Here is an 18,179-nt window from a genome sequence, read left to right as displayed (position 1 = left end):
GAGTAATATCAGTTATTTTTTACGGATATATTCTGAATTCTATGTTGATATTCTATAGATTACTTTAAAAAAATGCTACCTACATAATTCATTATGAAAAAATTTAGTTCTTTAAAAACTATGTACTACAGTACTGTTTTTGGTATCACTGATTAGAAATGGATCATTACAATTTCCTTTTATGATGTATAAGTTCTTAGAAAAGTAAGTTATTAAATAATCTGTTTTTATTAATAGTAAATTATTAGTATACATATATATTGCAAAAACCTATGAGATATGGATTGCATTAATCACATTTGGGGTTTATATAGCATCTCTAAGAAATCCGAAATACCTTGGAAATAATTGTTTCATGTATTCTCACAGCACTCTTTTTGAGGAGCAGGTGGGTAACTGTCCCGTTGAAGGATTCAATGAGAGAAGGCACGCAATGGTGAACTCAGCACAGGGCTCATTGACATCACTATTGCCATTGACGTTTTGGTAGAACCATGGGCATGACGGTTTCATTAGGATGTGTACTTTTCTGTACCCAATATATGAAGGCATCGATTATTGCTTGTTCAAGTTCTTTTCTCCACAGCCTTTCAAGTGCTTATCATCAGAAGGCACTTACATTGTGGCTGTGACAGCATTGTGTTGGCATGCCTAGTCAGGAAGATGGAATACCAGGTTGTAATGAAAGAAAACTTTCTAAAAAGGCATCCAGTCCTTTAGGTGACAGTGTTGCTACAAGGGACTCAATTCTAGATCTTTTAATCCACAACAATGTGGAAAGTTTATCTCTAAGTGTCTCAAATTTAGGGATCTTTCCCCCTTCTAGGCTAGGTCTTATCTAATCAGAACAAGATAGAAGTTTCCAAATACCAGGAGATGAAGAACAACCAGGGATGTTATCTTGTTTAAGTGTCACTTTGTTTATTGAGGAGCACATATAATGCAAAGCAGTGTGCAGATATTACTGTTAAATGTGGATTCTTTGCTGGGTTACCCAGAACACCAAGCTGGTGCAATTCACTGTTATAAAGCGTAGACTAAAGGGTTTGCCCACAGCTGAGCTCTGTGGGGAGTGCAGAATAGGGGCGAGATATCTGAACTCCTCTTACAAATCAAAAATTGTGGGCCAGGCCTGACATCCCAAGTACAACTATTTCCTGGCATCTAAAGCATCTAAAGTGATGGCACCTAATTACAAATTTCTTACCTTGTTGAAGGCACTAGGGACCAAGTTTTTATTCTCTCATAGAAACATTTAAAAAGGCAAGTAAGCATAGATTTCTAGACAGAGACTTCTTAAAGGAATTTTGCAAACATTACGTCTCCTTTTTCTCTGTTGCGATATGTATACTATTGCTTCTGGGAAGGGGCAGTCACTCTTGCAGTGCCATTCTGAAATCCAATGCTCACATGTTATTAATCCCATCAGTAACCATGAGAAGGAAGTATTAGCACGGGATATTAAAATTCCCTGGTTCTTTATGATTTCCCTAAACAGAAGGGAACCACAATCTGACAACAAAATACCACTACAGAATCAATTACTAAATACCATTCAAGTGCATGGACTTTGCCAGTCAAAGGAAGAAAATTTCCAGGTTGCCGTCTGAAGACTTAGGACTGGTTACAGCATATTTCTAAAGCAGGAAGGCTCAGCAGCTCACAGGTTTCCAAGTAAGAACTAGGTTCCTTTAAGTGCTTTGCAAAATCTGACGTACTTCAAATTTATAGTCCCTTTTCCAAAAGGGATTTGATGCAACCTACAATGAAAGGAAATAAATGAAAATAAGATCACTAGTTCATGGGGAAGCAATCATACCAAAACAAGAGAAAGTTCTGATTGAATAAATTTTACTCTGAGTTTCCTGGCAGCCAAAGGGGAAAACTAAAGAATAATGGAGAGAATGTTGAATCTGAGGCATAAGAATGGTTTCCGGTTTGGCAGCCTGCAGCTGTCATTTAATAGCAGGGTGGCAGGGATCTTTCTCTTTATGTATTTCCTTCAATTATGTTTCCTTATTTAAGAAATGGGTAGGGTGGCCGGTTAGCTCAGTTGGTTAGAGCGTGGTGCTAGTAGCATCAAGGTTGCCGGGTTCGATCCCCACATGGGCCACTGTGAGCTGCGCCATCCTTAAAAAAAAAAAAGGGTAATAGGAGTCTGGAAGAACATTGGGAGAATTCAAGGAGAAACTTGTATGTGAAGGAAAACTCTAAAGCATAGTAAAAATGAAAGTGGCTATGATCAATAGCTTACATTATAAAAAGAAAACAAAACATTTGCTTAAATCAGACACTGTATATGCGGGTCAGGAACACAGCGGGCACATAACACATTTGCAGAACCAATGAAAGAAGGAAGGACAGTTCCCAGATGTTATCTCTTCAAGCTTGAGTTAATGTTTGGCCAACTTCATCCACTCCTTGAACAAGGAAGTCAGCTCCCAAGCAGCCAAGAAAGGCTACAGAAGGGTTCATGCATAGTGTTCCTATATGAACTCATGACCGCAGGGCTAAATAGACTTTCAATAACTGCCCAGCAAACCTGCTACGTTGTCAAGACAACTTCATCTACCACCCTCCACAATGCCTACTTCAAGCCTTCCGATTTCCACCCGCGTAATTCTTCACTCTTCATACCTGAACTCTAGGAGGTCTTCCCTGACCTGTGCCAAATTAAATCCCCCGTTTTACATCACCATAGTACCACTTACCTTTTCCGGCAGGGCATCTATCATAGCTCCAAATGTACATTTATTTGCATCATTATTATTGAACTTACCACCAGTATTCATTAATGGCATTATTTGAATTTATTGTTAATTATTAAATTATTACGTGTTTGCATAATTATTACATTTATATCAACGCCTAGGTGGCTGGCTCCCAGACTGTAAGTTCCAACACAGCAGGGACCTGTTTTTTGTTTAACCATGTGTTCCCAGGCGTAACAGTGCCTAACACATAGTAGGTGCTCAGCCAGTATTTGTTAAAATTGATCATCATTGCTGACCTCAAGAACTCCCCGTCTAGCGGCGCTGGAGGCCTACGTGTACAATGCATAGTATAGCAAAGGCCGTCTAAAGTTCCAGGGGGTTTTGCAACTTCCCACCTTGGGCCTTCGTAAAGAAACTTGGGTTGGGTTGCTTGTTTTGCAAAGTGAACTCGGTAGCGAAAACTTTGGGGAGGCGGCACAACCTCGCCCCGTACAACAAAACAAGGGGAGCTCTGAAGCAGCCCTAAAATGCTTTCCTACTTCGGAAACACTGATTGCAGCACAGGCTCGAGCTACAGGGAATAACCTGGAATAAACCCTGCAAACATCCCGCGCGCGTAGCGGGGCGTGCCAGCTGGAGGCTGCGCCGGGACTGCCCCCTCTCCTTTCTCCCGCGCGAAACCAGGCCGGACGGCTCCACTCCCTCCCTCCGCTGCAGGGGGGAGCCCGGCACCCCCACACTGGCAGCCGTCTCGGGCTGCGCCCATCTGCAGACCCCTCTTGCGCCGCCTGCAAAACGAAGTTCCCTGGTCATGAAGTTTGGGTCTGTGATCCGAGCCTCGCGGCCCAGCGTGGCAGCACCAAGTGGGCGGCGCCGCGCGCTCCCCCTGTCCCGGGCGCCGAGTGCGCCCCTCCCCCGGCCCTCCGGAGCTCCGGGCGCAGCGCGCGGGCTGCGCGGCCGCGGGCGTTCTCCGTGCGCCGGCCCCGTGGCAAGCCAGGCTCCCGTGGCCGCGTGCTAGGAGGAGGCTGGATTCCCGGTGGAAGAATGGAGTTGGCGACTCGCTCCCAGGTGAGGGTCCGGCCGCTCGTCGCAGCCCCCACGCCCCTGCGGCCTGCCTCCCTTTGCTCTCGGCCTTCCTCCCGCCTTGGGCTGGAAACGTGGCCCTTGGCCGCCGCGTTGTGGATCGGACGCGCCCAGTCCCGCGAACCCTGGAGCCGCGCGCCCTGCAGGTGTGCGCAGTGGGTCACTGTTGTGCCAGCTGGACTGGAGAGCCTGAGCGACTCCGCACTGGCCTCCGTTCCGGGTGGGTGCCCAGGGGTCGCTGGCCGGGTCGCTGCCGCCCCGAGCCCCAGGAATTAACGCATTTCGAGGGAAGTGCAGGCGGGGAGGCAGCTGGGGCGCAGCGCTTGCATTTGTTGCGCTCTTGGAACCGGGCAGGGGGTGGGGATTTTTTTCCGGTGCGCGCCCCCCACTTTCTCCGGGAATTGGCACAGAGATAAGGAAGTTTAAGTGTAATTTTTCTTAACAAAAAAAATAGAATTGCGAGTCCGACCAGTTCAACTTGGAAAATGGAGTTTAAAAGGAATTGCTCTTGTATTTGTTCTAGAACTTTTGTAAATGTTTTCCAAGAAATTTGTAACGACTTGGGGCGGAGTGGGGGTGGGGATAGCAACGTCATTAGGCCAAATTAAGAAACAAAAAGCCCTAAGATCCCAAACCGTATACACAGCACGACCCCAATTAACGCGTTAGGGTCTTAACTAGGTTTTAAAAATCGCATTAACAAACACTTGAGCATAAGTTACCCAGATGTTTCAGTGGATGCTGGGAATGTGAACGTGGCTTCAGTTTTCTTTTTTACTTGCTAAAAGCTTTTCTCTACTTCTAGTAATGAATATACATATTTCTTTCAGAGGTAAGCAATAAACGTTTCAAAGGAACTAAAAACTTGCAAAAAGGGAAGGAAGCAGCTTGTGGGAACCTGAGAGATGGAGGGTTGGGTTTTTCTTGCTTTTCTGAACGCCTCTGAGTCACTTGCTTCCCACTTTTCCTTCGACTGGTGTTTATCTATTTTCTCCACCTGGGTGCTGGGCCTTGGTATTGGGAGAGGAGAAGTGGCCGGTGCAAAGCTGCCCCGGTGGCCAGTGGTCCCTGAGCCCAGGCCGCTGTCACCTGCCTGGGTCCAGCGACAGATTAAAAGTAGAGCCAGTAATGGTCGCTTTGGCCATTTAGTGATTTCTGAAAGGCTTCCTGAAAGTGGACATTTGGGAGAAGTCTTATGTGGGTGTTTATAAGAAAGAGTATTATTTTTAAATTTCTCCAGGGAGGGGAGGTATTATAAAAGCAAAGAAAACAAACACTCAGGATTAAGAAGGACTGAGACAGGGTTATTTTTTTCCTGCCACTGGCCTTTCCTATATAATTAGTATCCTATGCTTCTAGGAAGTTCAGGTCTCTCTAAGACTTAAACCTTTCAGGAAGGAGCTTTGAGCCCATTGTGAATTTCATCAGCAAATGTATCTTAAAAATGTATTGCTTCTGAAACCTGTTGTTCTGCGGACCTTCTCTTGCACCGCTTATATACATTGTTCATGCTTAGAAAGTTCAAAATGTCCCAGACTGTGGAGTTTAAAGTGAACATTTTCCCATCAAGTAATGAGGCTAAATTTTGGTAGCTCTGAAATGTTAAACTATTTACCAATGTGGGGCTAACCCACAAATTATATTCAACCTATTATGCACCAATTAGGGCAAATTACTATATGTAAGATGATCAGGTGTTTTTTTTTTTCTTTCCTAAAGATCTTCTAATTGGCAGTGCAAATTAAGATATGTGATGATTTTTTTCCACAGGAAATGTTCCTGTTCATCATAATTTAAATGTGAGCTGATTATAGTTTCTTTAAATTAGTGGAGAGTGGTTCTGTGCGGTGGGCAGGTGACTGCAGACAAGAGCACTTAATGAGCTTTTCAGACACAGCAAGATCTTACATTCGTGTGGTTCTACCCTGTGGCCCAGCCTTAGGAATAAAGCATTAGTGCACACTGAATAAGGCTCAGCTCAGTGTGCAGTGGGTTTTAATCTCACACATTCAGCAAATACAATTTCCATTCCTTGCAAAGTGCAGAGCTGGAAGGGGTTCCAGCAAAGCAGCTTAGGCCTGATGTTATGAGTTATGAGGTTATGAAGGAAATAGGCAGGGAGGAGACCAGGAGACACTCCTCTGAATCCTCGCCTCCTTTCTAGCCTGTTTTTTGAAACTTCACCAGTGTGTCGGATTTGATACCTTCTGACATTGATCTGCCTTGGGCTGTGGTCCTTGGGCTGACTGCTGTGTCTTCATGCTTTCGTGCTGAATGACAGGAAAAATACCCAGTGAAGGCAAGGAACTGGTCCCTTCCTGAGATTTCTCAGCAGTACAGCTCATAAGAGCTGGAGGATGAGACTGCCTCTGCTTCGCAGAGAAACGGGGGATCCTGAATGGTGGTGCTGTCCTTTAACTCCCTTCTAACTCTTGGATGCAGGTTGGCCCCTCAGAGAAGGAAATGACGCTGAATGCTCATGAATATGCATGCGACATGCTGTGGAAGGGGTAAAGGGGAATGTTTTGGGGATTGACCTCACAGCTACAGAGTGTGTACCCATCTGATCCTGGGCTTAAAATGTGTGCCCAGAGCCCCGAAAGCTGGTCACAGAAGGGGGTCATTTGTGACTCTTGGAAGGACAGCACAGTGATTTGCCACCTTACAAGCCCTGTGTTTAAAAGGCCAGTTGGCCATTGTTTGGATGTACTACAATCTCATCCGTTGGAGAGCTGAATATTTAGTGGTCAGGAGAAACCTCAGAAAACACAGCAATTCTGACTTGGTCAGATACACAGGACAGAAAACAGATAATTACGTGACTTAAAACAAGTTATGAATGTTACAGTAAATTAATGGAAAAGGATCAATAGAGCCATTTGAATAGAATAGTCCAGGCAAGTTCATTTTAAAGGACCTGTGAGAGTTCTCCTTTATCCATCGACATTCACTTTTGAGTTACAGTTTAGAATTTTTACCCCCAGGATACAGTTTTGTTTTATAAAGACTTACAGCTTTATTTCCCAAAGTGAAGTTGCTACAGGCAGGCGACTTGAGGGAGGGGTAGAGGTAAGAAAATATTAGTGGGACCATTTTCTTTTCTTTTTGTGTATGTAAAGCAGTGGTTTCTGAATGTTTTAAAATAGTACCATTTAGAGGCACTTTTGGTAAAAGTCGCTGAAACAGAAAAGTTTGACTTCCATTAGTGCCCTGTATGCAGTGCAAAAATATGCTGTGAAGCCAGATAAGAGTTCAAATAGTTGATGATTTCTGCCTTTTTTCCCCCATAATCCTCAACTGATGACAGCTAATCCCTTCCCTGTGAGTCCATTTATCAGATATTTTTTGAGCAGTAACTGTGCCAGGTGTTATGGTAGTTACAGTGGAAGGAAGGACGACTCTGCCTTTTCTGTCTTTGCCAGAGCCTAGCTGTCTCCTGCTCTGTGCTGGGGGGACTGAGGTGGCCTTTGGTTTGGGGAGTGGGAGACATTAAGAGCCGTCCTTCCCAACCTGCCTCCCTCCACCCCGCTCCAAGGCAACGATCACTGTTAAAAGGCAGGCTGTGCTAAGTACTTCAAGTTATCAGATTTAATCCTCACTGCAGTTCAGTGGAAGTAAGTTGTGTTGTCTGCATTTTAGAGATAAGGCAAAACTGAGTAATTAGCTTCAGGCAACCCAGCGGGGAAGGAGCTGAGCCAGGATTCTGTCTCCAGAGCCATGGCCTGACTCTAGACACTGGAACCACAGGACCTTGGCAGGTGACCAGACTTCCATTAAAATAATTTTATGAAGATAGAAATCTTTGCTCAAGTTACAGTGCCACTGAGATGACCAAGGACATGCCAGGTCTAATGTACTATTTAAATGTTAGAGAACGTCAGCAATTCTGGTTTGCTCCCCCCTCTAGCTAGGAGGGCCCGGGCATTAACAGTAGCTGGTCTGGTTCTTTTTTAGGAACTGACCAGATTATGCTTTGGACAGGATTCCTTGGATACTGTCTGGAAAAGGCAGCTTTGGGATATAAATAAGATCCACAAAGCTTTTATATGCGAATGATCTGTACATGAATTTTGGATCGTACAAGTAATATGTGAAGATAAGCTGAAAATGACAACAGACCTTGAGCTACTGCTCTGCCTACCCTACTGTCTAAATACTTTCCATGGAGTGGCTGTATTCAATCACCATTTTTGCATAATTTTTATAGTATGATTGATATTTGAATTCTTTAGTACTGTCAACACGATTTTTCTGAGTAGCTTGGAGGTCTTTGTAGCTTTCATTTTTAATAACTAGTGTTTCATTGAGTAGGTGTAGATTTTATGTGTTAATTTTCTGTTAGAAATTTTTTTATTAAAGGAATTTTGCAGTGAATGTCTTGGGGGTGGTACATACCTTATGCCTCGTGTTGGAGTCCACACTTTCAATTACTGTTTCTTTATCACATGCTTACTACCTTGTAAAGGGAATGTGCCTGATTCTCAGTGAATGGGAACCTCAGACACATTGTTTCCCTTTTTGTTGTGTTGTATTAGCTGAGAGAAAGCAGACGTGCAGGTTAGAACCTGAGCTCATCATCACTGGAATGGAACGATGACTCTTTTCTTCCTGAGCTTACAACACCTGGCAGAATGTTTTTCTTTGGGGGAAAATGGAGCATCGTCCTACAGGTGGTGCTTTACCACTATCAGGTCTGTGTAGAAAACCCCAAAATCCATGAATGTGCTGATGGATGCACAGAGGAGGAGCCTGTGGATTGGCTGTCCTGGAATTTGTGCAGGTTGGTCACAGAGATGTGGAAAGCCGAGAGAACCTGCACGGAGCTCCTCCTGTCACAATGAGTCATTGTTTAAAAAGAGATTCCTTCATTGGTCTTGCTTATTTGAACTGTAAGTTGTCTCCAAGATAGCATTCCTGAACGTTGGATGTCTAAAGGTCAAACAGTAGGTTCACCCGTTATAAAGGGGTTTGATAAGAGGAAAAAAAAAAAAGTATTTCTGAACTGGGTCCAGGAGGGTCCTGCGTACCTGGCGAGTGCCTGGTATTTGCAAGTTCTGGCATTTGGTCTTTTGGACAGGGCCTGGCTTGGCACCCCCTCGGCTGCTCGTTGGCATACCTCCTCTTCTGTTCCGAGGGCCCAGGATTTACCCCAGGGTCATGGCTGATGACCCAAAACCATGCAGCAGGCCAAAATAGTAATATCCTGATGTGTGAAGGATCTGGCATTAATAGATATCAGACACTGTTGAGTTTTTTTAAAACATGGTTTAGGGCTGTCAGTGTGTAGTGAGTGGAAGTATGAGTTACGACAGGGTGCGACATCCTGTAGCAGGGCTTCTCGAATTTTTCCGTGGGACTAACAGTGGGGGCCAGTTCGTGCCTGCCCCAGAGGCCTGGAGGTGTAGCAGCCCCCACCTCCCTGTGCAGGAGATTTTCTCATCAATCTCCAGTTTATCTTTAAAAGTCATGACTATTTTGCGTTCTTTTCCATGAAACATTTTTATTTTAGTACAAAAATGCTATTTTAAATTACGCTTCTATGAAAACATTACCCTCCCCTGTTGCACCTGGAGTCCAGTAAGCCCCTCTGGCTGGCTGGCTGTCACTGAGCTCCCAGTTTGAGAAACATGGAATGGCCAAGTTCCATAAAATTTAGAAATCGTAACTGTACTCAATCCTGAAACAGAAACGCTGTCTCCCTGCGCACTCCCCCCACCCCACAATGTCTTGTTTAAAGGTTGATGACTCTGATGCCACTTAAATGAAGTAAAACAGCCTTTACTTGGTACTGAAATATTTTTAATGCAAAATGCGTAGTGCTCTTATGTTGTTCTCCATTAGTGTTGACTTAAAATGGAAAGTTAAGAAAAATAAAAGTGCATTTAAAATCATTGTTTGTTCTTAATCTCTTTTTCTCCTCTGACACTTGGTCCCAGGCATTTTTTTCTTTGTGGAGCTTTTGAAATTAAAATAGTTGAAGCCAGTGCAGCCTCCTCCAGCCTTTCCCATACATGCAGATGGCCTCTCATATGAGGCTCCCCTTCTCTGACTTAAAACCCCCCAAAAACTTCATTTTTTTGAAGTTTTCATTGGTATTTGAATTCTTTCATTTTGTTTTCGCACACTGCCAGCTTCCAAAACTCCCTGAAAAGAACATCTAGTTGTCCTCTTGACCTTCACCGCACTCAGTGTGTCCTCTTCTCTGACTGTAATTAGGCGCTGAGGAGGCACGCAGCTCTTAGGGAGTGTGTCCATTCACTCGGGCACAATGCCAAGAGCCAAGTGGTGTCAGCAGCCTGCATGGGCTGCTGTCCCTGCGATTGTTCGGGCACGTTTTCCAGTAGCAGAGCAGAAATGTGTCAAGAGGATCCGTGTATGAAGGCTTCCTGGGCTGGGCTGTGGAACGGAGTTCTCCTCCCCCAATCATTGTCAGATGCGTTCACCGCTTGTCTGCATGGAGCAAGGGACAGTCTCCCCTGAAAGACGGGGACTTCTTGCCTCACTGATCTCTAGACACTTTTTTCCAATGACAGTGGACGTACAATATTATATCAGTTTCAGGTGTACACCATAGTGACGAGACATTTATGTAGCTTGTGAAGTGATCTCTCCAGTAAGGCCAGCACCCCCGGCACCACAGTTTTACAACACTACTGACTGGATTCCCTGTGCTGTGCTTTACATCCCCATGACCGTTTCTTCCACCTGTGATTCCACCGCAAGTCGTTCTCCAGCCTGGCTCCGTCCCGCAGCTGTGAGATGTGGTCAGCTGCGCAGCCCAGGGTCGGGTGCCCTCCTGGGGGTGCTGACTGCACTGTTCACGTTTGTCACACCACACCGAAATTGTTCAAAGATGGTCTGGCTCACTCTGCTGCATCTAACAGCCCTCGTCAGATCCCTGAGCATGGCGCCCAGCACATGTTGGTGCTATGACTCTTTTTTTTAATAACTTTTAATAATGAACATGGACATAGCGTCTTCTGCTACACAGAATGCTTTCCGGGCATAGTTTGGAAGCCATCAGGGCTCTGTACAAATGTTCTGGTTCTTTTCCTTCTGGATAAGTGGGAGGAGTGTGTTTTCCTGGCCCCCGAAATAGGCAAGGCTATTTGACATTGCTTTGGCCAATGAAATACGAGCACAAGTGTTGTGTGTCACTTCTAGGTGGAATTCTTTAAATGCCAGTGCATCCTGTACCATGTTTCGTTCCTCACCAACAATTCAGTTTCCGTTTTTTGGTTTGTTTTTGTTTGGTGTGTGTGTGTGTGTGTTTGTTTTAAAAAGCCATCCAAATAGGTGTGAAGTGGTATCTCATAGTTTTGATTTGCATTTCCCTAATGACTAATGATGTTGCGCATCTTTTCGTGCCCTTCTGGCTGTCTGCATATGTTTGGAAAACTATTTAAGTCCTTTGCTCATTTTAAAATGGATTTTGTTGTTGAGTTGTAGGAGTTCTATATATAATATATATAATCTGGATATATTAGACACATAATTTGCAAATATTTTCTCTCATTCTGTACATTACCTTTTCACTCTCTTGATGGGTCCTCGGATGCATTAAAGTTTTTAATATTGATGAAATCTAATTTATCTTTTTTCTGTTGTTGCCTGTGTCATTGGTATCATATCCAAACAATCATTGCCAAGTCCAGTGTCATGAAGATTTCCTCCTAACAATTTTGTAGTTTTAGCTCTTACATGTAGGTGTTTGATACATTTTGAGTTTATTTTTTTGTAGATGGTATAAGGTAAGGATCCAACTACATCCTTTTGAGTGTGGCGATCCAGTTTTTCCTGCATCATTTGTTGAAAAGACTGTCCTTTCCTCGTTGAACAGTCTTGGCAATCTTGTCAAAAATCATTTGACCACACGTATATGCAAGGGTTTATTTCTGGCTCTATTCTGTTACATATGTCTGTCTTTATGCTAGGACCACACTGTTTGGATTACTTTAGCTTTGTAATAAGTATTAAAATTAGTTAGTGTGAGTCTTCCAACATTGTTCTACTTTTTCAAGACTGTTTTGGTTATTCAGGGTCCCTTGAGATTGCGCATGAATTTTAGGAAGAGCTTTTCTATTACTGCAAAAAATTGCTGGGAATTGGTAGGGATTGTGTTAGATTTATAGATAGCTTTGAGTAGTGTCATCTTAACTATATTAATTCTTCCATTCCATGAACATATGATGTCTTTCCGTTTACAGTTGGCCCTTGAACACAGGTTTGAATTGCACAGGTCCAATTATACATGGATTCTTTTTTTTCAATTGAACCATATAGTTTAAATCCACATTGTTCAAAGGTAAATTGTATTTATGTCTTCATTAATTTCAGTGATTTTTATAGTTTCCAGTGTGCAACTCTTTCACCTCATTGCCTAAGTTAATTCCCAATATTTTGTTCTTTTTGATTGTTTTTGTAAATGAAATTGTTTTCTTAATTTTTTATCAGATTGTTCATTAGTAATGTATAGAGATGCAACTAATTTTTATGTGTTGATTTTGTGCCCTGCAACATTATTGAATTCGTTAACTAGTGCTGACAGTTATTATGGAATTTTCAGGGTTTTCTACATATATGATCATGTCACCTGCAAACAAATAAGTTTACTGCTTCCTTTCCAATTTGGATGCCTTTTATTTCTTTTTCTCATCTAATTGCTCTGACTAGTGCGTCAAATAGTATGTTGAATAAAGTAGTAAAAGCAGCTGTCTTTGTCTTTTTCCCGATCTTAGGGGAAAGCTGTCAGTCTTTCACCACTGAGTGGAATATTAACTGGGTTTTTCATATATGGCCTTTATCAGGTTGGTGATGTTTCCTTTCATTCTTTGCTGTTTTTTTTTTTTTTTTTAAACTATGAAACGGTGTTGAATTTTGTCAAATGCTTCCTCTGCCTCAATTGAGATGACCATGAGTTTTTTCCAGTAGGTTAATGTAGTGAATTATATTGTTTAATTTTCATATGTTGAACCGTCTTGCATTACAGACATTATCGCACTTGGTCATTTTGTATAATCCTTTTACTACACTGCTGAATTTGGTTTGCTGACATTTGGTTGAGGATTTTTGCATCAGTTTTTCAGAAGGGTATATTCATACTTTTCTCGTCAGGTCTTTGTCTGGCTTTGGTGTCAGGATAATAGTGGTCTTTTAGAATGAGTTAAGAAGTATTCTCTCTTCAATTTTTTGGAAGAGTTTAAGAAGGATTGGTGTTAAATCTTCTTTAAATGTTGAATGTAATTTACCAATGAAACCATTGGGTCCTGGGATTTACTTTGTTGGGAGTTTTTGAATACTGATTCAAATCCTTGCTAGTTAGAGGTTGATTCACTTTTCCTGTTCTTCATGTTTCAGTCTTGGACGGTTGTGTGTTTTTAGGAATTTATTCATTTCACCTAGCCCAGTTTGTTGGCATGCACTTATTCATAGTAGTCTTATCCTTTTTTATTTCTGTAAAATTGGTAGTAATGTCCCTGATTTATTTAAGTAATTTGAGTTTTCTCTTTTTTTCTTAGTCTGTCAGGCTAAAAATATGTCCATTGTGTTGCTATCTTCAAAGACCCAACTTTTGGGTTGTTGATTTTTCTCTGTTGTTTTTCTGTTTTCTATTTTATCGCCACTGTAATCTTTACTATTTCCCTTCTTCTACTACCTTTGGGTAGTTTGCTGTACTTTTTCTAGTACCTTATTATGTAAATTTAGTTTGTTGGTTTGAGATCTTTCTTCTTTTTTAATACAAGTGTTCTGAGCTATATATTTCCCTCAGCGTTGCTTTTTCTGCATTCCATAAGTTTTGGTACAGTTTGTTTCCATTTTCACTTGTTAGAAAGTCTAATTTCCCTTGTGATTTCTTCTTTGACCCATTGATTGGTTAATAAGAGTATGCTGTTTACTAACCATTGTCACCCCAATAAACTTTAATTAAAAATAATAAAAAAGACTATTTTGTTTAATTTCCATGTATTTGTGAAATTTTCAATTTTCCTTGTTACTGATTTTCAGTTTTATTCCTTTATAATTGGAGAAAATAGTTTGTATGACTTCAATCACTTTAAATTAATTCTGACTTGTTTTGTGGACTAACATATGGTCTGTCTATGAAGTTTTCCATATGGTCCTGAGGAAAATGTAAATTCAGTTGTTGGGTGGAATGTTCTACATATGTTTGGTAGTTCTAGATGGTTTATAGTGTTCATTTTCTCTATTTCCTTATTGATTTTCTGTCTGGTTGTTCTGTCTATTGAAAATGGGGTATTGAAGTCTCCACCTATTGTAGAACTATCTGTGTACCTTTTCAATTCTGTCAATGTTTGCTACATATGCGTACATACTTACAACCTGTCTGTTTTTAGATCAAAAGTAAGTCTCTTGTAGGCAACATAGTTGGACCCTGTATTTTTTATTTTAGTTTTATCTATTCTGTCAGTCTGTCTTTCAATTGTAGAGTTCAGCTTGTTTGCATTTAAAGTGATTACTGATCGGGAAGGATTTAGTCTCTTGCCATTTTGTTTTTTTGGCTTTTATATAGCTTATGGCTTTTTTGACCCTCATTTCCTCCATCACTGCCTACCTTTGTGTTTTGTTGATCTTTGTAGTGACAGTTTTTGATCCCCTTTCCATTTCTTTTTGTGTGCATTCTATAGATCTTTTCTCTGGTTACCATGAGGATTATAAGTAACATTCTAAAATTAAAACAATCTAATTTGAACAATACCAACTTAAATGGCATACAAAAACTCTATAGTTCTGTCTCCCCTTTTGTATTGATGTCACAAATTACTTCTTTGTGCATTGTGAACCCACTAACATAGATTCATAATTTTTTTATCCTTGAGAAAATAAAAAGTGGAGTCACAAACCAAGTTTACAATAATACTGATTTTTATATTTGTGTATTTACCTCTACCAGAGAACTTTACATTTTCATATGGCTTTGAGTTACTGTCTAGTGTCCTTTCATTTTAACCTAAAGGACTCCGCTTAGGATTTCTTGTCGGGCAGGTGTAGTAGCAGTGAACTTCCTCAGCCTTTGTTTATCTGGTAATGTCTTCCTCTCACCCTCATTTTTTTCTTTCTTTCTTTTTTTTTTTTTTTTTAAGATTTTATTGGGGAAGGCGAGTAGGGCTTTATTGTTATTGGGGAACAGTGTGTACTTCCAGGCCTTTTTTCCAAGTCAAGTTGTCCCTTCAATCTCAGTTGTGGAGGGTGCCGTTCAGCTTCAAGTTGTCCTTTCAGTCTTAGTTGTGGAGGGCGCAGCTCAGCTCCAGGTCCAGTTGCCATTGCTAGTTGCAGGGGGCACAGCCCACCATCCCTTGTGGGAGTCGAACTGGCAACCTTGTGGTTGAGAGGATGCGCTCCAACCAACTGAGCCATCAGGGAGCTCAGTGGCAGCTCAGCTCAAGATGCTGTGTTCAATTTTAGTTGCAGGGGGCGCTGCCCACCATCCTTTGTGGGATTCGAGGAATCGAATCGGCAACCTTGTGGTTGAGAGCCCCCTGGCCCATGTGGGAATGGAACCGGCAGCCTTCGGAGTTAGGAGCATGGAGCTCTAACCGCCTGAGCCACCGGGCCGGCCCTCCCTCATTTTTAAAGTACAGTTTTGCCAGATACAGATTTCTGGATTGACAGTTTTTTTCTTTCAGCACTTTAAATCTATTATGTCACACCCTTTGGGCCTCAAAGGTTTCTGCTGAGCAGTTAGCTGACAGTTTTATTTTAATGATGAGTTGCTTTTCTCTTGCTGCTTTTAAGATTATCAGTGGTTTTCAACAGTGTAGTAAAAATGTGTCTCAGTGGGTCCTTTGGGTTTGTCCTACTTATTGTTCATTGAGCTTCTTGTATTTCTACATTTGTAGTTCATCAAATTTGGGAAATTTTGGGCCATTATTCTGTCAAATAATTTCTGATTCTTCTTAATCTGATTTTGAACCCCTCTAGTAAAATTTTCAATTTTAATTATTGTATATTTTCAGCTCCAGAATTTTTGTTTGGTTCCCTTTTATAATTCCTCTTTGTTGACTATGTCATTTTGCTTATATAGCATTTTCTTGACTTACTTTAGTTCTTTGTGTTTTTCTTTTGCTCTTGGAGCATATTTAAGGTAGTTCTCTTGTCTACTCAGTCCACAGTCTGTGCTTCCTCTGGGATGGTTTCTACCTGTTTACTTTGTTCCTTTGAATGGGTCACGTTTTTATTTCTTTGTATGCCTTGATCTTTTGTTGAAAATTAGGTGTTTGAGAAAACAGCCACCTCTTCCAGTCTTTGCAGACTGGCTGTGTGCCAGGGAAGTCATTTATTGATTGGTTGGACAGGCTTAAGGTCTTCTCAGGTCTTTTCTGAGCGTGCATTTGGCCTGTACCTGTGTGTAGCTTTCTCAGTTCCCCCATATACATGGCTTTTTTTTTTAATGTCTTAATTTCCCAAGGAGTTTTACCCAAGCTTTTCCTTGGGGCTTTTGGTGGTCTGTTGTATTTCTCCGTGCATAAATTCTTGTCCCAGGCAGCTGCAGATCTGTAGTGCAGGTTTCATGAGCCGTGGCTAGAGCTTTTCCTCACCTGTGACTGAGTTAGGTGAGACAGAGACCAATCCTTCAGGCAAGCCCCCGAGACTGGTTAGCATGTTGCAATCAACATCTGCTTTGCTCCCTCACGTTCAAGGGAACTGGGAGCTGAGCTGCAGCATCCTCTAGACCAAAACTGTACAGTGTGGAGCAAGGGAGAGTAAAAATGCCACATAATTTCCTACCAACTTGCAGATTAACTTTTCTTCCCCTTTTAAAAAAAAACTAAAACAAAAAGCTTTTATTTATTTTAAATGTGTTTTTCTGGGACCCATCAGCTGCAAGTCAAGCAGTTGTTTCAGTCTAGTTGTGGAGGGCGCAGCTCATACTGGCCCATGCGGGGATCGAACCGGTAACCCTGGTGTTAGGAGCATCACGCTCTAACCAATTGAGCTAACCGGCCGCCCCAACAGATTAACTTTTATTGATTGGGCATTTTCTTGATTTCTGTAGACCTCTGACTATTTTCCAGAGCATAAGATTAGTTTGGACAGTTTCTGGTTGTTTTTAATGTGTCCTTGGGAGAATGAAGTTTTGGAGCTTCTTAGTTGACCATTTTGCTGGTATCACTATCTGATTACTATTTTGATAAATCTTCTAAAGCTTGTAAGATTCAGAAATAAATGCAAAGAAGAAAATTAATAATGATCATTAAGAACATGTATTGAGGGCTGGCCCGGTGGCTCATTGTTGGAGCTCCATGCTCCTAACGCTTCGAAGGCTGCCAGTTCTGCAGGTTCGAGTCCCACATGGTCCAGTGGGCTCTCAACTACAAAGTTGCCAGTTCGACTTCTTGCCTCCAGCAAGGGATGGTGGGCAGCGCCCCCTGCAACTAAGATTGAACACGGCACCTTGAACTGAGCTGCCACTGAGTTCCCGGATGGCTCAGTTGGTTGTAGCACATCCTCTCAACCACAAGGTTGCCGGTTTGACTCCCACAAGGGATGGTGGGCTGCGCCCCCTGCAACTAGCAACGGCAGCTGGACCTGGAGCTGAGCTGCGCCCTCCACAACTAAGACTGAAAGGACAACAGATTGACTTAGAAAAAAGCCTGGAAGTACACACTGTTCCCCAATAACAATAAAGTCCTATTCCCCTTCCCCAATAAAATCTTTAAAAAAAAACACAAAAAAAGAGAAGAACATGCATTGAGTGTTTATTGTGCCAGGCAGTCTACTGAGCACTTTGCGTGTATTATCTTATTTAATCCTCAACTTCTGGGTGGAGCCATTGATAGAAACAATGTAGTCTGACTTTTAAAAAACTCTTTACTACTCTGCTAACTTTCATAATCTCACTATTCAGAAATAATCGTTCCTATTCTTATGTGTAGCCTTACAGTTCGTTTCCATCGCATTAATACCTATGTATGACAGTGCTTTTTATCCATTCAATAAATGTATTCATTTTATTTATTCAACAAATATTTGCGTTCCTACTCTGTGCTGCCCATTGTTGTAGGCTCTGGGTACAGTGATGGATGAACCAAAGTCATCATCCTCTTGGCTTAATTGTAATGGGAGAGGCAGACAATAAATGTGTAATATTTTTAAAAATTACATAATGTCAGATAATAAATGCACGGAACAGAAATGGGATAAGGGCTAGAATAGGTAGCTGTTCTTGGGGAACTGCTTTAGGAAGAGTGGTCAGGGGAGACAGGTCTTCCTGAGGAGGAGACTTTTGAGCAGGGACCCCTTGAAAGTAAAGAGACCGCCTTTGTTTGTGGAGCAGGCAGGGGTCCTGAGGCAGAAGTGTGTTTGGTCCCCTCAAGAAATAGCAAAGGGACTGTTGTTATTGGAGGGTGTTAAGCAGACAGT

At 42.0% G+C, this 18,179-nt stretch overlaps 1 protein-coding gene across 3 annotated transcripts in view; it reads left to right on the top strand.

The window, feature by feature from the left end:
- The first annotated feature begins 3,589 nt into the window (after nt 1–3,589).
- Nucleotides 3,590–18,179, top strand: part of CDCA7L (cell division cycle associated 7 like) — a 37,380-nt gene continuing 22,790 nt past the window's right edge. The window contains exon 1 of one of the 3 annotated variants that reach the window (XM_019727518.2): nt 3,590–3,782. In XM_019727518.2, the coding sequence (XP_019583077.2) occupies nt 3,759–3,782 (24 nt within the window). In that variant the 5' untranslated portion in view covers nt 3,590–3,758. Of the gene's footprint in view, nt 3,783–3,828; nt 3,944–18,179 lie in introns of those variants that run through there. The other 2 variants (XM_019727510.2, XM_074340837.1) reach the window with 2 other exon arrangements.

Source organism: Rhinolophus sinicus, linkage group LG09 (genome assembly GCF_036562045.2).
Source record: "Rhinolophus sinicus isolate RSC01 linkage group LG09, ASM3656204v1, whole genome shotgun sequence".
NCBI classification, from domain to species: Eukaryota; Metazoa; Chordata; class Mammalia; order Chiroptera; family Rhinolophidae; genus Rhinolophus; species Rhinolophus sinicus.
This window is presented reverse-complemented; position numbering and strand designations above follow the sequence as displayed.